The sequence below is a fragment of the Mustela nivalis genome (assembly GCF_964662115.1).
Source record: "Mustela nivalis genome assembly, chromosome: 1".
Classification (NCBI taxonomy): domain Eukaryota; kingdom Metazoa; phylum Chordata; class Mammalia; order Carnivora; family Mustelidae; genus Mustela; species Mustela nivalis.
In genome coordinates this window covers 166,342,026-166,361,534 of record NC_139020.1, presented here as the reverse complement: position 1 = coordinate 166,361,534, position 19,509 = coordinate 166,342,026, and the positions used below count along the sequence as shown (strand labels likewise).

At 51.1% G+C, this 19,509-nt stretch overlaps 1 protein-coding gene across 1 annotated transcript; it reads left to right on the top strand.

The window, feature by feature from the left end:
* The first annotated feature begins 8,153 nt into the window (after positions 1 to 8,153).
* Positions 8,154 to 17,562, top strand: CAV3 (caveolin 3). Its single transcript, XM_082686768.1, has 2 exons — positions 8,154 to 8,364; positions 16,840 to 17,562. Exons 1-2 carry the CDS (start codon positions 8,251 to 8,253, stop codon positions 17,179 to 17,181), a joined length of 456 nt encoding a protein of 151 aa, XP_082542894.1. The 5' UTR covers positions 8,154 to 8,250; the 3' UTR covers positions 17,182 to 17,562.
* Positions 17,563 to 19,509: the final 1,947 nt, after the last annotated feature.

Below are 19,509 nucleotides of genomic sequence, written 5' to 3'. Positions count from 1 at the left end.
CATGATGAGTCTGGGGTACGGCCTGGGCATTGGGGTTTTTCAGAGCCCATGAGGACTGGACCCCAGATTAGGCCCGCTTGGTCCCTCCACACGCAGGCTGGGCCACTGGGCACCATCCCCAAGCTTGCACGCACCAGTCCTCTCCAGTCCTCACTGGTCCCGGACACCAGTCCTGCTGGCGCCCCCAACAGGGAGCACCATCCCAGCTCCCAAGGTCCCTAACACTCTGCGCTGTCTCCCCACTGAGGCCAATCAGCCCTTGTGTCATGGTTTGTGTTTGCCCTGCTGGGGTCCTACAGCGAAAAGGAAAGGGGTATGTTTCTTGTCAAAAGACAGACAACCACCCAGGCCCTGTGCTTCTTTCAGCGGGCCTGCTCTGTCCGCTCACCTGGAGGACATGTCAGTTTGTGACCCTGGCCTTGTCCTCATTCCAGAGTATGATTATCATCATTCCTAACTCCCATGGGAGAAAATTAAGGCTCGGGGTCATGCAACTTGTAGCTGATAGATCTTCTTGGGTCATCTAGACTCACAAACCCAAGCTTGTGATTTTAAGATCTACAGGATTCTGCTTTCTGCGGGTGAGCCAACTCAGTAGCCTACCCTACTCAATTGCCAGAACATTCTGGCTGTTGGAAAGTCCTGCCTTCTGTGGAGTCCCAAACTGCTCTTCATCAGCAAGCATAACAGGCATATAAAAAGAGAAGAAAAGAAGGAGCGTCTGAGGGCTAAAGGGGGTTGGGTTGACCAGAGGGTTCTGCTCAATGAGCATCTGCTGTCTAGAAAGACTGCCCTGGCGTGTGGGGTCCCAGAATTCCCACAGAGCCCAATGCTGTGGGCTCAAAAGGAATCTGGGAGCTCACATGCCGGCAGGAGAGAAGGTAATGATCCCTGGAGATCAGAAGTGTGGGACTGGGGGTGGCCAAGGAGGCCAGGGGGAAGGCTAGAGCTGGAACACAGCCCCTGGTTTGGAACAGAGGTTGAAGGGATGCACTTTGAAGATGGAGACAGGGGCCACAAACCAAAGAATACGTGTGACCTTCAGGAGCTAGGAAAAGGAAGGAAGTAAATTCTGCCCTAGAGACTCCTTTAAAAAAAAAAAAAAAATGCTGGCCTGCTGACCCCTGATTTTAGGACCTCTGAACTCCAGAACCATAAAAGGGAAATTTTTGCCAGATTCTACAATAGGCTGTGGTTCTTTGTTACAGAGGCACAAGGAAAGGACTGTGGTTAGAAGTCGAGGTCCTTCCCACAGGGGTCAGTTTGCTAGGCTTCTGTATGGACGTACCACACACCGAGTGGCTTACAGAACAGACATTTATCACCTCCCCGTCCTGGAGGCTACAAGTCTGTGCTCAAGCTGTGTGGAGAGCCACACTCCCTCCCAAGGCTGTAGGGAGGGAGCGATGATCCAGGTAGTTCTCGTAGCAGCTGGGGTTGCCTTGGCTGGCGGCAGTCTGCCTCCAGCCCTCACATCACGTTCTCCCTGTGTGTGCGTCTGTGTCTGGGTCCAAATTCTCCCCTTTGATGAAGACACAGTCATACGGAATGAGGTCTAGCCTAATAAGCTCATCTTTATTGGATCGCCCACAAAGACCCTCTTTCTAAATAAGGCTAGGGGTTAGTACCTCATCTGATCTTTTAGGGGGACACAGTTCAACCTGTACACAATGTTATTCCTAAATGTGGCCTTCCTTTATGAAGCCCGGGGAGGAAAGAAAGCATTCCTTCCCTGCAAAAACAAGTCATCCGAATGTGCTCCAGCTGCCCTGCCCTAGCTCCCTGCAGTTGTCCTGCGAAGCCAGAAGCGATGCCCAACACCCACAGCCAGGACCCACCCCACCCCACCCCCCGTAATTCACCACACCGTGCTGGACCTGCTGGAGCTGGAGTGCCTCTGTCCAGACAGGACGGGGACATCCACCCCCCGGGGAGCCTCCTCTGTTCCTCCTTGGCCACCCTGGCCTCCCAGCTCCAGCACCCGCAGCGTGCCACACGCCAATTAAGTGTGGGTTAGAAGAGTGCACTGCTCATCTCTGCTTCCCATTCGCTGAACCCAGGAACAACACCAGCACTGAGTCGGTGTGTGTGAAATGAAAGCGTGGCCCCGGAAAACCTTCCGTAGACACAGAGGAGCTGAAGTCCACCTGTTTTCAAACAAGGCACTGCTGGTGCCGTGGGGACCTTCTCTGAGTCACCAGGACACTGCGAGCAGTTCACCTCTGCAGCTCAGGCAGAAGTAAATTGGAGCCCATCCTTTTTGAAGCAGAGACCAGACCGAGAACCTCTGGGAGATTAAGGAGACACACAGGGAGGAACGGAGCCTGCACGCACGGACCCCCCCCCCCAATCCCCACCCCATGAGCGCAGCAGAGGGCTTCAGACAAAAACATCACCTGCAGGGCGCCTGATCTCAAGAATATCGAAGGGGTGCCTGCCAGGTCAGCTTAAAGAGAGGCCAAGATGCCAGCCTGCTGCCTGCAGAACCCCTTCCAGGCATCAGGTCTCTGCATTAACGAAGTCGTGCCGAACACGGAGCTCATGCTGTTCTTGGATAGCAAGGCCTCCTCTTGGTCTGGAAAAAAACCAGCAAACACTAGTCTCATCCACAGGCACACACACAGCCCCTGCGCCGGAGCCTGCTCCAGTGTGGTTTCTGAACAGTGTTGCTGTGGGTCCTTGAAGCTGGCGAACATTCCAATCCTTTTCTCTCTCCTGGGAGGCAAAGCAGACACGGCCTGAGCAACGCTCGCCAGGGGCCAGTCTCCCCAGTTTGGGCAATGAGCCTAGTAGGGACTATGGAGACTTGGGCCCATTTCCTTATTCTCATTCCCTGACAGAAAGGGAGATCAGGCCTCAAGGAATCCCAGTGAAGTGTAGGACTCGAGGCAGAGGTACAGTCTTCCTGGGGTGGAAGAAGAAGGCAGGAGAGTAACTCTGTGGGGGGTCAGAGGTGGGCAGAGGCTCGGGCGTGGCGCCTTCCTTCTGTGGCTCTTGCAAGCCTCTCAGCGCCCTATGCACAGTTAGTAAACTACAGCCCGTGGACCCAAATCTGGTCGCCACTTGTTTTTATAAATAAAGTCTTACCAACACACAGCCATGCCCCTTGATTTGCATATGGTCTGTGACTGCTTTTGTGCTACAAACATAGACCTGAATCACTGTGACAGAGACGATATGGCCCGCAGGGCCCCAAACCAGGGGCAATTTCATGGGCATGCAAACCATGAGGCCCGGTCTTAGATGATGCCACAAGCTTAGTTTAATTCTCTGCCGCCATCATCTTGGAATTTGTCATTATTTTCAGCAACGGGTCCCGCATTTTTGTTTTTCACTGGCTCCTGGAAATTATGTAGCTGGTCCTGCCCAGAATATTTATTATTTGGCCCCAAAGTCTGCCTACTTTTCCCTGTACTTTTCCAACCCTGGACTGCCTTTCACCCTCTGTCTGAACAATTCCAGCCTTGGGAAGTTCACTCCTTTCTGAAGCAGCCTAGTAGACTTGTGGACAAATGAGAGTCCGTTCTTTCCCGTACTCTTGACAGGAATCCCATCAGTGACCATCATCAACAGGCCTACCGTGAGCCGGGCACTGGGTTGAATGAAGTCTGCTGCTTACTCACAGGTCCTCAGGACCACTCAGAATAAATCTCATCCCTTAAGCTTTCATGAATTTGCGTAAGATTCTTCTGTTCTTCCCCTTCAGTCTTCTCTCCTTCAACTTGACATTATTTTATTTTCATGAGACATACTTCCAGCTCTTGTACCATCTTTTACCCTATTTAGACAGGATCTAGTTTCCCAAAACCTCTCTTAGAGCCTGGACCCCCGGTGTACCAGGTTCCCACTGTAGTCTGACCAGCACAGAGCTGAGTAGGTAAGTCACCTCCATCGTTCTGGATGGTATAACTTTATTAATATATCCTGAGACCACATCACCTTTTTTGGAAAACATTCTAAAAATCTCCAAAATCTCTGGTAGGAATCAGGTACCAAAATTTGGTAAGAGGGGATGGTGTCCTTATCTTCGTTATATAGAGGAGTTTCTTCTTCTCTCTCCAAATCCTTAGTTCTCCCCTCCAGGAACCAACACTCTTCATCTCTAAAATGCAGAAACTGGGTCTCTTCCAGCTCTGGAATGCTATTATGTGTCTTCTACATGCAGGCTCCAAAAGCCAAGTATGAAACAAAAAATAAAGGCCCTCTGCCTAGATCTAAAACTCTGACAAAAAGCAGAAAGGTTTCTTTCTCTATGCACCCTCGCCTTACCTCTCTTGGAGACTTCTGCATAAGCGATAAATCCTGCTGGTTAACGCAGCCTTCAGTCTGACAGTTAATTGAGTCTTCAGACTGTAGTGCTATGACTCTCCCAGTGAGTCGGTCTCTATCATCTTTCCTATTACTTCCCCTTTTCTCACTCCACAGATTTATGTCTTCCTGCACATCCCATTTTCAAAGATTTTTCCCTCTCTCCCTGAACAAGCCCAACAGCAACAACAAAATGCCTTTAAAATAAGAACGCAGAGTCCTCCACAAACCCCCAGGCACAAGATGGGCTTCGGAAAGCCACTCTGCCTCCTTTACTGTGCTCCCATGTCAGGAGCTCTGCCCCAGGGCTGCCTCGAAGGCTTCATCTTCCAGCATGTTCTTCGTAATGTCTCCTCCATGGGTTCATGGGCCCGAAGGTGCCCTGTTAGGGCTGTTCCTGTGTGTGAGGCGTGGAGTCCAGGTGAGGATGGCCACCTACAGTGGACAGGTGGGAAGGTCAATCGCTGACTCGAAGTCACGATACTGGCTAGTGATGGGGCCAGGGGAAAACCTCAGGCCCAAGTTCCTAACAGTTCCTGAGTTAAAGGCTCTTCCCACTACATCGCCTTTGGAAACAGGATCGTCAGAATGAAATAAGAGACCACTCTTTCTCCACCACTGGCACGTGGCTCTTCCCACTCTGCCTAATTCCACTCATCCCTCTGGTCCCGCTGCAACACCACCTTCAGAAATTATTCCCTCATCACCTCGGACCACAGCATCTCCTTCCTCCAACACCCAAAATGTGTATTAGCTGCCCTACAGCCTCCTCAACATCGACCACCATCTCGAGGCGGTCACCCTTTCACAGGACCAGTGGGACAGCTCAGGGACACCGAGGGTCCCTTTGCAAAGCACCAGTGTATAGGGAACCTCGACAAACAAAACCAGCTGTTCCTGCTGCTCGCACTCACTGGGACTGTAAGCTAGCTACCCTCAGGTCCAGGGCCATCAAAAAGGTATGTTTGAGGTCTCTGTGGTTTCAATATTGAGATAGGACGCAGAGCAGCATGTCTGCCCCACGACATCTGGGGGAAGCTGTGGAGGTTTAGGGGTGACTTGAAGCCCAGGGATTGGCCTCGTCCACTGCCATCAGATAACTAGTGTCCACTGCTAGCTGGGGGCCTTAGACCCTTCGCACATGGTTCTCCACATGGACTCCTATGGGCTTTCTCAGCCCCCAGCTGATTTCCCAGAGCAGGAGTCCCGAAGGTGGAGAGCTGGCAAGCGGTATCCTTCCTATGGCCTGGCCCAAAAGTCCCAGAACATCAGTTCTGCTGTGTTCTCTAGATCAGAATAGTCTAAGCCCCCACCCAGATGAAAAGGGAAGAGCACAGACCCCACTGAGTGGAAGAGAGTCAGTCCTCCTATAAGAGCATAGATGTGGCCATCTTTGAAAAAACACAATCGCCCATAGTCATCACTATCTGTTACCATGACTTCTCCTTTACCATGAGCTTTTTCCAGGCAGCTCCTCCTCCGTCCTTTGTGAATTACTACCACCCCAACTTCCCCAGCTCTTTACCAGACACATCTGGTCCCATGGTGGACAAGACTGAAGCTCAGACTCAGACCCCTGCCATATCCCACGTGAACACAGACAAAAACGCTTTCTTCATCTCGACTCTTCATAGGAGAAGGTCGAGAGTCCCAAGACCTGGGGACCCAGGCAGGGGGTGAAGGAAAAAATCATGGGGTAAGTCCTAAGAGGGTTAGGAATGGAGTTTGCTAGTTGCCTACCATTTATCCCTAGTGACACTGTGGGGCTACCAATGTGCTCTGCGACAAATCTGCATTTCCTAGCCTCATTGGCCAAGAGGGATAGCCAATGACAAAAAAAAAGTTGTCAAAAGGGACTGGGGGGGGGGAGCTCTCTGATGGAGCTGACTAAGCTGGCAGATACCTTTTCCTGGTGCACCCTTGCCCCCTTTCCCTCTTTCATCTGATCACTGGAAGAGCGGCAGCCCCCTTGTGCCTAGGGGGTGGCTATAATAGCAGAACAGAAAGATGGCGGTCTGGGAGACTGATGGCATAATGGAGCTCCCACAGTAGTTCTGAACTGTCCATTTGTATTATGTGAGACAAGGGGGAAAGCCCCTACCTTGTACAAGCCACAAGTATTTTGCATTTATTAGATAGTAGCCAAGCAAAATTACTAACAGAGCCCAGCTTTTTGCCTTGAGCTTTTTGACTGTCTTCCTGCCTCAAATTCACTCAAGCGCTAACCACCAGTGATCTTCCCGATAGATCCTCTGCAGTGCTGAAGTCTCCAATGGCTTCCTAATACCTCTGTAAAATCCATACTCTTTAGGGGGTGCCTGGGGGGCTCAGTCAGTTAAGCAGATGGTTAAGCATCTGCCTTCGGCTCAGGTCATGGTCTCAGGGTCCTGGGATCAAGCCCCTTTCCCTGTGCCCCTCTACCCCCACTCTTCCTGTGTTTCTCCTCCCTGTGCCCCTTCTCCCTCTCTCCCTGTGTACCTCCTCCACCGACCACAGCTCATGCTCTCTTGAATAAATAAAATCTTAAAAAAAAAAAAAACTCGTACTCTTTAATATGATATTTGGGATCCTTCCCACCCAGGCCCAAGCTGAGCCTTATGTCCTGCCTCACTCACATCAGACAACCACGCCCTGGACACTGCACACTTCTCAGCATCCTAGTTCACACCAGTCCTCTGACACCTATGGTCTTTACACCTGAAATGTTCTAGGTAGTGACCTCCTGCTTGCCCTTCAACACCTAACTCTAAAGACACCTCCCCTAGGAAGTCTTCCCTGATGGCCTCCGAGGAAGCTATTTCTTCCTGTGGACGTCTTAAGGCAAGGTCTTTGTAAAATATCTCTGAGCTGTAACACTTGCCACACCCTTTCATAATTACTTATTTTTTAATGGGTCTGTCCCCACAGACTAGGAGCTCCTCTGGGCAGGAACAGAGCCTGATTGGTCTATTTGTCACCAGCTGTTAGCAAATCTTGAATGAATGAGTGGGAGGCTGGGTGAATGGGTGCACAGACCCTGGCACCTAGGGACCCAGAGTCTTGCTCGGGGACCTTGCCATGATGCCCAAGGACCCAGGGAAACCGAGCAGACACCTTGGAGAGAAACATCCCACCAACAGCCTTGCAGTGTCTGGGGCCCATGGGCACCCCATGCTCACTTGGGGCAGAGCAAAGGGCAGCATAAACATGGATTTCATGTGCCCTCCACGTGGCACCAAGAAGGCAGGGGAGGGTGGGCAGCCCCATCAGTAGTCTGCTTCTCTGTCTCCTCCCACGGTCCATCAACTCTCCTCCCAGGGAAACCCCGGAAGTGGCAAAGACTCAGCCCTGCTCCCGGCCCCCAAAAGGCAGGACCAGGTACTAACTGCTCCAGTGAGAACCTCTGCCATACAGCATTTCAGTTCCTCAAGCCCCTTCCCACACATGAGCTCATCTCCTCCTCTCCAGGAGGGCAGGCAGAGCCCCTGACTCTTATTAGCGAGGCCCCATTCTCCAGGTGGGAGCGTGGTGGGCCAGAGAGGCGAGGCGTGCCGAAGCTCCCAGCCCACAAGGGGCCGAGCTGGGGACCAACCCCTCCATCCTGCCCAGAGCAAGCAAATTCCAGGGCCTGCACCAACAGCCCAGCCATCCTGTGGCCCACAGACGCCAAAGCCTCTGCTCTCCCTCGGGTGAGGCCCGGTGCCCTCAGCAGCCCCTGTAAGGAGTGTTGGGCCTTCCAGCAGAGCTCCAGTCTTAATTTTAGCTTGGAGGCCTGCCACAGAGGCTTTAGCGAGAGGGAGGCTGAAGTTATGTGGGACAGCTGTCAGCTGGCATGCTGGGTGGGGCCTGGTTAGCCTGCAGGGACACAAGTCTGGGGACACTGAACTGTGTCCCTGCCCCAAGTCTTTTCAGCCCCACTGGCCACACGGCTCGGATCTCCCCCTGCAGTCCCCCAGCTCCAAGATGATGGCCGAAGAGCACACAGACCTGGAGGCCCAGATTGTCAAGGACATCCACTGCAAGGAGATCGACCTGGTGAACCGAGACCCTAAGAACATTAACGAGGACATCGTGAAGGTAGGCTCGGCGGGCCTGCCTGGGCACCGCTGCCCGGAGGGTGTCGGGTCTGCAGAGTGTCCGGGCACAGGACAGGGGAGGGCTCTGCTCCATGCACTACCACGACCGGCTTCCCCGATGAGATGCCCTGTCCCTCAGCCTTCTCCAAATCCTCCCTCAAAAGCCAGCATGTACACCCCCAAAGAAAGTTTAGTGTAAACAAGAGCAAAACCTCAGCCGCACATACATGACGCAGGTGTTGCCTGGGGCGTGGAGGCAAGTCAGAGGCAAGTGGCTCCCTACTACTCCGAAGCTCTTCCCATTAGCTTCTGGCCCTCGTCCCAGGATGAAGACAAACGGGTGGCCAACTTGGGCTCTTTTCTGCGCCAGGGGTTATTTCTGCGGTCTCCGCAGTGGGTGCGGGGTTAATCCCCAGAGGGTAGCTTCCAGCCGGCATTAATTCCCCCAGAGCACTGCCCCGTGTCTACTGCCCATGGTGTGGGGGGCCGTGCCCGGCATTCATGCCACCTCCCTGCCTGACCCCAGGTCCTGCAGCCAGACCAGGGCAGAGGCCTCTGGGAAGGCTCCTGAAAGGAAGCTCTCAGCAGACAGTTACCTAGATTTTAGGGCGTCTTCCCCACCACCACTGCCTGAGTCAGCCTCTTTCTGCATCTGGATGCGACTAGCAGCCTGGCTGCCTCCAGGCCTACACCCCTCACTCCAACCTCCTCCCAGCAGCTGGTAGCCACAGGGATCTTTCAGCAGAATTCCTGGAAGCAGGGTGCCCCACCCCCAGCATGGGAGTCTCTGGAAGGGCTGTTAAGAGGGCAGGTGCCTGGGGCCCCTGGGTCCTACTAAACGCATCAGAAGCACAGATCAGCCCTGACCAGTAGAAATACCATGCGACACAATATACAATCACCCAAAGTCATTTCACATTTTCTAGCAGCTACAATTTCAAAAAAGAAAAACAAACAGGTAAAATTAATTTTTGTAATATCTTTGATTTAACCCAATATTTCCAAAATAGTATCATTTCAGCTTGTAACTGATCTAAAACAATTATCATTGCACGGGTAGAGTCTGTTTCCACCTCTGAGGTTCAGCACGTAGCTCACATGTAGGCTGTCCATCCCTCCAGCCTCCATGTGGATCAGAAATCCTTGTCCGGTCTTAAGATCTCATAAATGTACAGCTGAAATCGAGTCACAGGCCCAAATTTTTCCCTGTATTTTTAAAAAATGTTCCCATCTCAGAATGAAGTATTGCTTTTTACATTTAAATTAAAGTTAAACAAGATTGAGAATTCTTCTGTTGCCCTACTCATAAATCAAGTGCTCAAAGCTCATGGCCACTGAATTAGAGAGTGTGGCTCTGCGCTTGCTCAGAAGCCCTTGTATCCATCCCACAGCTCGGTGGGATACCTCCCACGTCCCAGAAACTCTAAATCCTTGCCATGGCTTTCAAGCCCCAACCTTCTTCCACATTCCAGTTCCAACGCCAGTAGCCAGCCACACCTATTCAAATATACTCCTGTGTCTATACCAGGAGCCCCCGCCCCCTCTCCCTCGCCTTCCTGCGGTAAATGCCCTGCTTAGATTTCAAGACCCAACTCAAAGATCACCTCCTCCAGGAACCTTCCTCAGCTCCTCCAGGCAGTCAGCCACACCCTCCTCCCTGTCCCAACTTCCCTCAGGGCATTTCCCCATCACAGCTCATACTATGTTATTATTGTATTTATCTGTATCATTAGTGGGGCAATAGGGTACTTATGGCCCAGTGTGAGAAGTGCCACAAGGAGGAAATGACTAAATGTAAAATAGCATTCATCGGTGGTTTGTGCAGCATGGTCTGGAGGAAAGAGTCCTGAACTTGGCTTTAAAAGGCCTGGTTTCCAAACTAAAATAAAATAAAATAAAAGGCCTGGTTTCAAATTACTCTCTTCTGCATCAAAGTGATGACCCTGGGCAAGCCACCCAGTTTTTCAGGACCGAGTTTCCAGAAGAATGTACAAGGAGCATTCCCTCATTTACCTCCACCAGGTACAGGACTCCCAGAGCAGCGCTGTGAAAACAAAAGTATAATGTGAGAAATAAAAGAAAAAAGGGATTGGAAAGTGCCTAATGCAGTCGCTGGCTCCCAGCAAGGGTGTGGCCCGTGTGAGCAGAGCCTGAGCTCGGAGGAGTGTGCAGGACGGGGCCAGGCAGCCACGGGCCAGCTCTTACAGCCAGGTGCCCCTCGGGAGATCCTGGCCAGCTGCTAGGGGTGGAGAAGAGGACCCTAAGGGAGAAAGTGGCTTCTAAAGAGATCCACAACAGGTAACCAGTGTAGAGAAGCCCTTGGGCCTCACCAAGCCCAGAGGGAGCCGGCCCCAGGCCGAGGGAGGCCCTCTAATCCAAGGGAGGGCTGGGAGCTGCCTCACAGGGGCAGTGGCTTAGGCAGCCTCCCGGGGTGCTGAGAGCAGTCTCTCCTGAACCCCAGAAACATTCCTCAATGGCTAAGCAAAACCCTTGCAGATAATCTTGTCGAGAAGAGATGACTGTTTGGTGTATTTACTGGACGTTCCCTGGTTTGGGGGGTTATTTGACTTTCTTTTGTTTTTAGTAACTGAGAAATGAAAAAGGTTTAAAATTCAGAACAAGGATCATAGAACGGAGTCGGATAAACAGCACAAACAGGTCGAAGTAGACTTGGGATTTGTGTATGGTTTTATGAAAGGATATAGAAAAGGAAGAAAGAGACAGGAGAGCTGGCTGGGCAGGCAGCTTGTGAACGGGAGCCTGAGCCACCTCCGCTTTTTCAGTCAGCTGGGGCAAAACAGGACAGAGGGAGGCAGCAGGAAAAGGAAGCGAGGGGTGACAGAGACAGAAAGGATCAAGGCGGAGGCGAAGAAGAAGGCTCAGGAGGTGTTATGCATCTGAGAGACCACCAAGGGGCCAAGCACCGATGCAATCACACGAGGGTGCATTTGACAAGCTTAAGCTTGGGCCCAAGTATACCTGACACAGCAGAGTAGGGACTTGGACCCCCAACCAGATTACAGTTAGAGTTTTTAAAGGCAGAGTAGGGGTGGACTCGGTGGTGGGTAAGGACAAAGGGGATTAGGGATGGTGTAAGTCTCTAAGGAATTTTGGGGACTTGATCCCAGGACCCCGAGATCATGACCTGAGCCGAAGGCAGAGCCACTGAACGACCCAGGCACCCCTCTAAGGAATTTTGGAAGCAAGGTCTCCAGGACCTTGAGGAGCTAGCTATTATTGGGAGAAAGGTTATTTATTACCAATAATTAAAATCTTCTCGTGAGACCCTTTAGATGTATATCAGTGGGCCATATACTTGGGAATGATTCTTGACACTATCTTGGAGGTTTAGAGATAAAGTTTCCTAAAGGAATTGTTAAAGGAGACTTACAGGATTCTGGTCGGACCTGTCGGGGTAGGGGGTCAGTCAGGCTAGGATTGTCCTTAGCAAAATCTCAAGGTGAGGGCAGTTAAGTCCCCAGGGGAGAGCCACTCTGTCTGTTTCAAGGGCTTGTCAGTAGGTGAGGAATTTTAATGATTTTCTTCTGCCTCTGTTTCCCACATCAGCTAAACTTGAGGTGGGATGGCCGTAATTTTCTTGGCCTCCACAGAGGGACCTGTTAGGGTGGTTTCACCAGTGCTAGCCCTGTGGGCTAGAATGCAAGACACAGGAAAAGGCCGGAATAAGACCGAGCTACAGAGACCCAGGTTCTGGTCCCAGCCCTGACACAGGCTCCCTGTGTGACTCCAGGAAAATCCCTTTCCCTCTCTGGCCTGAGTCCTGGCAGCAACAGAGGCTGGGTGGCAAAGAGGGAGACCCGTTCCCTCTGCCAGCCACCGCTGAGCTTTCACACAGAAAAGCCAAGGACGCGGAGCAGGAAAGAGACCCATGTTGTCTGTGGATTTGACTCCCAGAAGACCAGAGGTGCTCCCTTTTGACTTTCTAGCCAAAACTTCCCTAAACTTCCCCAAAGAAGGCATGGTATGGCCCTTGAACCAGGGCTGGAAAATGAGTGCCAAAGGCAGAGCAAGAGCCCTGTGCAGCCGACCAGATTTGAACTGCGGTCCCCAAGGTTCAGGGCTGGGTCTCGGGCAAAAGGGAGGCTTCTGAGCATTAGAACTGAGCACAGCCCATTCCCCCCACCCCCGACCATCACCACTACTCCCAGAGTACGGATCCCACGAATCTGTTTCTGAGTGCCTACTATGTGCCAGGTTCTGTGCTGTCTCAGAGGAGATGGTGATGAGCACAACAGGCCCACTGCACACGAGGCCCTGTGCCAGGCTCTGAGGGACGCGACGCTGCAGCAGTCCCCAGGGCCCTCCAGCCTTCCCTTCAGACCCACCTGGGAAACCTCCCAGCCCTCTTCCGTGGCAATCCTCCAGGACCACAGCCTCAGCTCAAACGCCTCTGAGTTCTTTCTGAGAGGGCTCAGGACTGTCTCCCTAACCCACACCTAGGCACCCAGATCCTAGAACAGGAATGCATGAGCCCAAAGTGTCACATAGGTTCCTCACCTTCAGGCTCCAACCTCCTTTCCTGTAGCCACTCAAGGTCAAACAGAGCAAGAGCCCAGACATGACTCCTACCCATCCTAGGTTTTCATCACACCTCCAACCTACATTTGCCACTAAACACCCTCTTCGCTCAGAAAAACACACAAACTGCACCCTTTGCCTATCAGCTCAGGCTAAGGAACAGCCAAAGGACCCGGTAGTCACCCGTTCAGTAAACTCTGCCCCCGGTTTGGGCCCACCTGGATACCCCATTGTGGAAAGATGAAACTGACCTTTACTTCCTCTGGAGGGGGGAATCCAACCCAACAGAGAGGATGAGACTCAGGAAATGAGAATATCTGGGAAAAGGTGCTAAACACCATAAATGACAGCCTGGTGCAGTGTCCTGGGGTTTAAGGAAGGAAGACCTTACTCTAGTCTCGGAAAACCAGGAACCAGATCCATGGGGAGACAAGTGCCCAGGTGCATAAAAAAATGGGGAGGGCGCCTGGGTGGCTTAGTGGGTTAAAGCCTCTGCCTTCAGCTCAGGTCATGATCTCAGGGTCCTGGGATCGAGCCCCGCATCGGGCTCTCTGCTCGGCAGGGAGCCTGCTTCCTCCTCTTTCTCTGCCTGCCTCTCTGCCTACTTGTGATCTCTCTCAAATAAATAAATTAAAATCTTTTGAAAAAAAGGGGGTGAGAAAATTAAAATGTGAATAAGGCTTTTGAAGAAGAGGGAATGAAATAAGCAAAAGCCATAACATTGAGAAGGACGTTGAGTGGCATTGACAAGCTTGAGAGACGGGTACTGCCACCACCACCACCTGCACCGACCTATGTCCATGGCAGACATTACCAGTGGAGCCCAGCACTCCTTCAAGCCATGAACCATGGGCAAGACAGAGTTGGCTCACAGAAGAAACCTCTTTGCTACTCTGCCTGCCAAAGAATGAAAAGACTAAGGGCATCCAAAAGAGAATTTGTGGGAGAAAGAAGAAGGGGCAGGCTGAGACTGGGTTATGGAAGGTCATCCAACCTGCCGTTCATGCCATGTTGGTGGTTTCTTCCATTTGGACATGTCTGGTCCCCTGTCAGGTACTCTTGGAAGGTTTACACTGAACTAACTCACACTAAGGTACTTAGAATCCAGTGATATGGGGAATCCTAGTTCCTAAGTCATCTAGCTTTTCTTTTTTTTTTTTTTTTTTAAGATTTCAATTTATTTATTTGACAGAGAGAGAGATGAAAAGTAGGCAGAGAGGCAGGCAGAGAGAGAAGGGGAAGCAGGCTCCCCGCTGAGCAGAGAGCATTGCTTTGGTTCCCCCAGATCATATAGGATTCTATTATCGTGATTACCAATCATAAAACAAGAAGCAAAGCTTTTTCATTTTTCAGCTGTTTCAGAGCTATCATGTCATGTTAGCTTCCTAGTACATCGACCAGCATTTCTCAAATTATCTGGGTGAAGGGCCAGTTTTATTATTATAATTTCAATTTGTTGAACACAGAGACTTTGGTAAAATTCAATAGAGATGAATTACTAGGGAAACGAAATGAAGAATAAACATCTACAATGTAAACCCCAATTTTTATTATTAGGAGAGTTAGCAGACATACAATGACTGGCTCAAATTTCTGTGACAATTTCTAAATGCTTACTCTCAACTACTGTCCATACCTTGTTGGGAAGAGGGGCACCTGCTCTGAACCAACCTGTAAGTAGCAAAGTTCTAAGCAAAAAAACTAAGACCAGTAAAACTGAGCCTCCCCCTTGGGTGTTCTGACTTCAAATCGAACTCCAAGTCACTAGATATCTTGGTCCAATCTTCTTGGGGTAGTTTAAAAACAAACAAACAAACAAAAAACCCCAGAGACCCAGGGAGGAAAAGCGCCATGACCCAAATCACACAGCAACTCAGTGGTCAAGAGCAGACTGGCCCCCAGATGTCTATCCCCTGCCTAGAGCTGCTTCCCACCCACAGATACTCTATCTGAATTGTCCAGGGCCCAGGATGCCCAAGGACTGAGTCATATTGGAATCGTGGGAGGTATTTTTGACAGAGGGTGGCTGCCGGCCTTCCCTGAATCCCCGGCAAAGCCCGCCCCTGTTGTCCTGCACCCTTCCCCACCCTCTTGGAGCCTGTGGGGGCTGCGCTGGCTCGTTCCAAGTAATCAGCTGGCTCTCTCGCTGTTCCAAAAATAAATATGCCAGAGAAGGGGACACTGACTCAATGGGCAGCCACGTTCACCCTTCCCATCCTCTACCCTTCCTCTGATTGCACACCAAACCCTGAGGCTCTGCTGATAGGTCCAGCACCCCCCCCCACCACCCTCCCAGAAGAATCCTTCTCTCCTTCACTTTAGAGACGAATTCGGAAATGAAGTCACTCTGTGCTTCTGATACACTGGCATGACTGGCTAAGATCTCCCTGAGCCGGGTCTTATAAATACCTTCCCAGAGCTGTCCCAATGCTCACCCTGAGTGAGGGAAACAGCTGGGCCCGCCCACACAGCCCACCCCCCAGAGAGCACATTTTCTGATTCCCAGAAAACGAGCAGTCACCCCCAGGCACAATGCCCAAAGGCAATTGCGGGGAATAATTCAAACGTCAGCACTGATGTCTTCTGCAAAGAAATAATCATTAAAAGACTCAACAGAGAGGTCTCAGGGAGTGAGATTATTACCATAAACAGAAAATGAGGGAAAAGAAGACAGCACCCATCTTACCCGCGAAGGCAGAGGCATGCGACCACACGCACACAATCACAACCAGGGAAGTCACAGAATTACTGTATTTAGGATCTGGGGTGTCAATAGGTTTTCTGAGATATATTTTTGTAGGAACTTGAGAACAAGGGAACACATACTTAATGTCACTAAGCACCTAGCACGTGCCGGGTACATTGTCTCCGGCCAAGCACAGAGTGGGTGCTGAATAAATCCGTGTTTGAAGGGATGGAGGGACGGACGCGTGAATCAATGCATGGAAGGGTGGATCGGTGGATGGATGGGTGGATGGATGGATGAGAGATGGAAGGGTGGATGAATAGGTGGTCAGGGGGACGAACGGATGATTAATTATTTCTATTCCTCATAACAAGGTAGTAAGAAATAGCAAGCCCATTTTACAGATGAGCAAGTGAAGCGCAGAGCTGTAAGACACCTGCCAAAGTCACTCATCAGAGCAGCGCGTGCACTGGTGCGCCAAGCCACCTTTGGGGCTCTACCGTCCTCCTGAAGAGAACACTCTATAACAACCCACAACAGCAGCTATCAGTGATGAGTCCGGTATTCTGCGCAGGGCGGTGTTCTGAGTATTTAGATGTCTTACTTTATTGAATCCTCCTTCAGACTTTTTGAGATGAATCCTGGAAAATGAGGCACAGAAAAGCTCAGCCCGCTAGCTGACAGTTACGGAGCCAGTGCGCAGCCGAGCTGGACTCCAGCCTCTGCAGTGGGACTTCAGACGGGGCTCTTTTCCACCCGGCCGTCTCTCAGAGGCCAGACGCAAATAATCACATGTGTCTTCCACCGTCTTCCACCTGGCCACCTTCGCGGACCAGCCTAGCTAGATAGCTCCGCCTTACCCTTAGGACGACGAGGACCGTCCAACTCTCCAGGATCACAAAATCACAGAAATTTAGAACCAGGCCTCTAAGCCTGCCTCTAACTTGCTTGTGGCTTTAAGCAAGTCACACAACCCCCCAGGGCCTGTTAGCCCCCCATAAGTTGGGGAGGCAATTCTGTGCCTCACTGCTCCGGAGCGTCACCGGCATCACCTGGGAGCTTGTCAGAGATGCAGTGTCAGGTGCCCGCCAGCTGTGCTGGTTCAGCATCCCCCCGGGGGTGGGGGGGGGGGACCCCACCAGCAGGTGCAATCAGCCTTCCAGAGCATTCTGATGCTGTCACACAGAAGGGTAGGAAGTGGGGAAGTGGGTGGATGCTGCAACTGAAAGATTGCCCTTCCCGCCCCTGCAGGTGGATTTTGAAGACGTGATTGCAGAACCCGTGGGCACCTACAGTTTTGACGGCGTGTGGAAGGTGAGCTACACCACCTTCACGGTCTCCAAGTACTGGTGCTACCGCCTGCTGTCCACGCTGCTGGGGGTCCCGCTGGCCCTGCTCTGGGGCTTCCTGTTCGCCTGCATCTCCTTCTGCCACATCTGGGCGGTGGTGCCTTGCATTAAGAGTTACCTGATCGAGATCCAGTGCATCAGTCACATCTACTCCCTCTGCATCCGTACCTTCTGCAACCCTCTCTTTGCTGCCCTGGGCCAGATCTGCAGCAACATCAAGGTCATGCTGCGGAAGGAAGTGTAAAGCCAGGTGGGGGCGGTGGGGGTGACAAGGCAGGGGGAGTCAGTCCAGGCTGACCCCCTGGTTCTGCTCCATGGGCCTGCCGGTGAGCGCTTTCTCTTTATGGACTGCTATTTCCCCCCAAGATGGAAAGAAAAGACAGCCCAGTCACCCAAGCAGTCTGCCCCTGACCTCACCTCAATGCCCCTGTGACCAGGCAGGAGGAAAGAGAATTTGCTAAGAGGCAGCTACCGCAAATCTTTGCATTCACCTGTACTGTAACAGCACAAACCAGCACTCAGTTCCCACCCGTGGTCAACCTGTCCGTGCATGCCGCCCGGGAAAGCTACCAGTGACTCTTGGCATTAGGAGGGTGGCTCCAATAAAGGGGTTCGGCTGCATTTAGAGAATGCTGTTTTGTGTGCATCAATAAGGTCCATGCATGTCCCCATGAGCTCCAAAAATACAGTTTGCTGCCCTGAGAAACAAGCGGGGCAAGTTGGTTGGCCCTTCTCTTGGCCAAATTCAAGAACTAGAACGGAGTCTGTTTCCTCTTGGACTTCTTATTTGGTGGGTATCTGCTCCCCCATGCTCTTAAGAGATTACTTCCCACTGAGTTCTTTTGCTCTGGGCCAGCCAGTGGTCAACAACAGAAGAAAATGGCCCTTGGGCTGGAACCGCCAAGGGCAGAGCCTGGGTTCAAAACTCTCTGAACCTCCCCTTCGGCTCAGTAGACCCCAAGCCCCTGGCACTCCTGCCTGGCACACGCACCCCTTAATGTGATGGGGGCATAAGGTCCAATATGTGCATTTGTGGGCTCACTATAGATGTAAAGTACAATAGCAAGGGCACGCCCTGCCCTCTCCTCACCAACCCCAGTGGGGGAGAAAAACAGTAATCTTACATTCTTTAGAGATACTGTTCCTAAGAGTATTATTCAGAACTTAGTCCTTAGGAAAAAAAAAAAAGGGTGGGGGTGGCTGTTGTGATTAAATTTGTTTGGAAAATGCTCTGTATTTCTCTCAGAGATTTTTCAATAGACGTCAGGACATCAAAGGTTCTGACAAGTCCTGCAGTAAAGAAAACTGTTTAGGACATTGTCTCCCAATCCCACTTGACCTTTTTTTACGCCCATGTAACACCCATATAAGTCTCATAAAATGATGGTTCCACAACAGGTTTTCAGAGGCATCACCTCACTGGTGCCTGGCCATGAGCGCAAGGGGCTTGGGGGACAGTGTGGTAGAGCAGATTGGGAGACAGGGCACAGGCAGACTCGGTTCTAGTCTTGTCTCTCCTCCTAGTTGCCTTCTCTGTTTCAATTTTACCATCCACAAAATGATCCCTAATGTCCATCTCAGCCCTAAAATGTTACCCGTTTTTGCTTTTTCTAGTATCTTATTATGCCATTTTCAAACACAGAGGAAAGTCGAAACAGTTTGCTCTGAACACCTGCGTGCACTCCATCGAGGTCTGACAATGAATGTTCTTCTGCTCCTGCTTTGTCACAGCTCTATCCATCTGCCAACCTCAGCTTTTTTTGTTTGTTTGTTTGTTTTCTTTCTTTTTTTTTAATTTTTAATTTTTAATTTTTTTATAAACATATATTTTTATCCCCCTGGGTACAGGTCTGTGAATCGCCAGGTTTACACACTTCACAGCACTCACCATAGCACATACCCTCCCCAATGCCCATAACCCCACCCCCCTTCTCCCAACCCCCAACCTCAACTTTCTTTATGCAAGCTTATTCTTTATGCATTTTATTTTTTATTTTTTTTAATATTTTATTTATTTGATAGAGAGAGCGATCACAAGCAGGCAGAGAGGCAGGCAGAGGGAGAGGGAGAAGCAGGATCCCTGCTGAGCAGAGAGCCTGACGTGGAGCTCGATCCCAGGACCCTGGGATCATGACCTGAGCCGAAGGCGGAGGCTTAACCCACTGAGCCACCCAGGCGCCCCTTTTTTATGCATTTTAAAATAAGCTGCAGATATCCATATTTTTGCTACTAAACACTTCAGCAGTCATCCCTTAGTTTTTTCCAGGTCGGGAAGTTACAGCCCAGAGAGGGCAGCAAACTTGCCAAAAGGGACCCAGCAGGACAGCATTGGAGCATCTTGCCCACCGCTCTTTGCCTTATGCTGGGACTCTTCACATTCTCTTCACATTCTCAGGCAGACTCAGTATCCAGGCTCCTCCTACTGAAAAGGCTTACATTCAGTATTACTTACATCCCCCTTGAAGGGGCTGCCCTTTCAAACATCTCTTGAAAGCATTAGGCCAACAGCTTCAGACTTGGAATCTTGGGTTATGCAGAGATTTTTCAGCCCTTTGACATTTCCCATAACCTG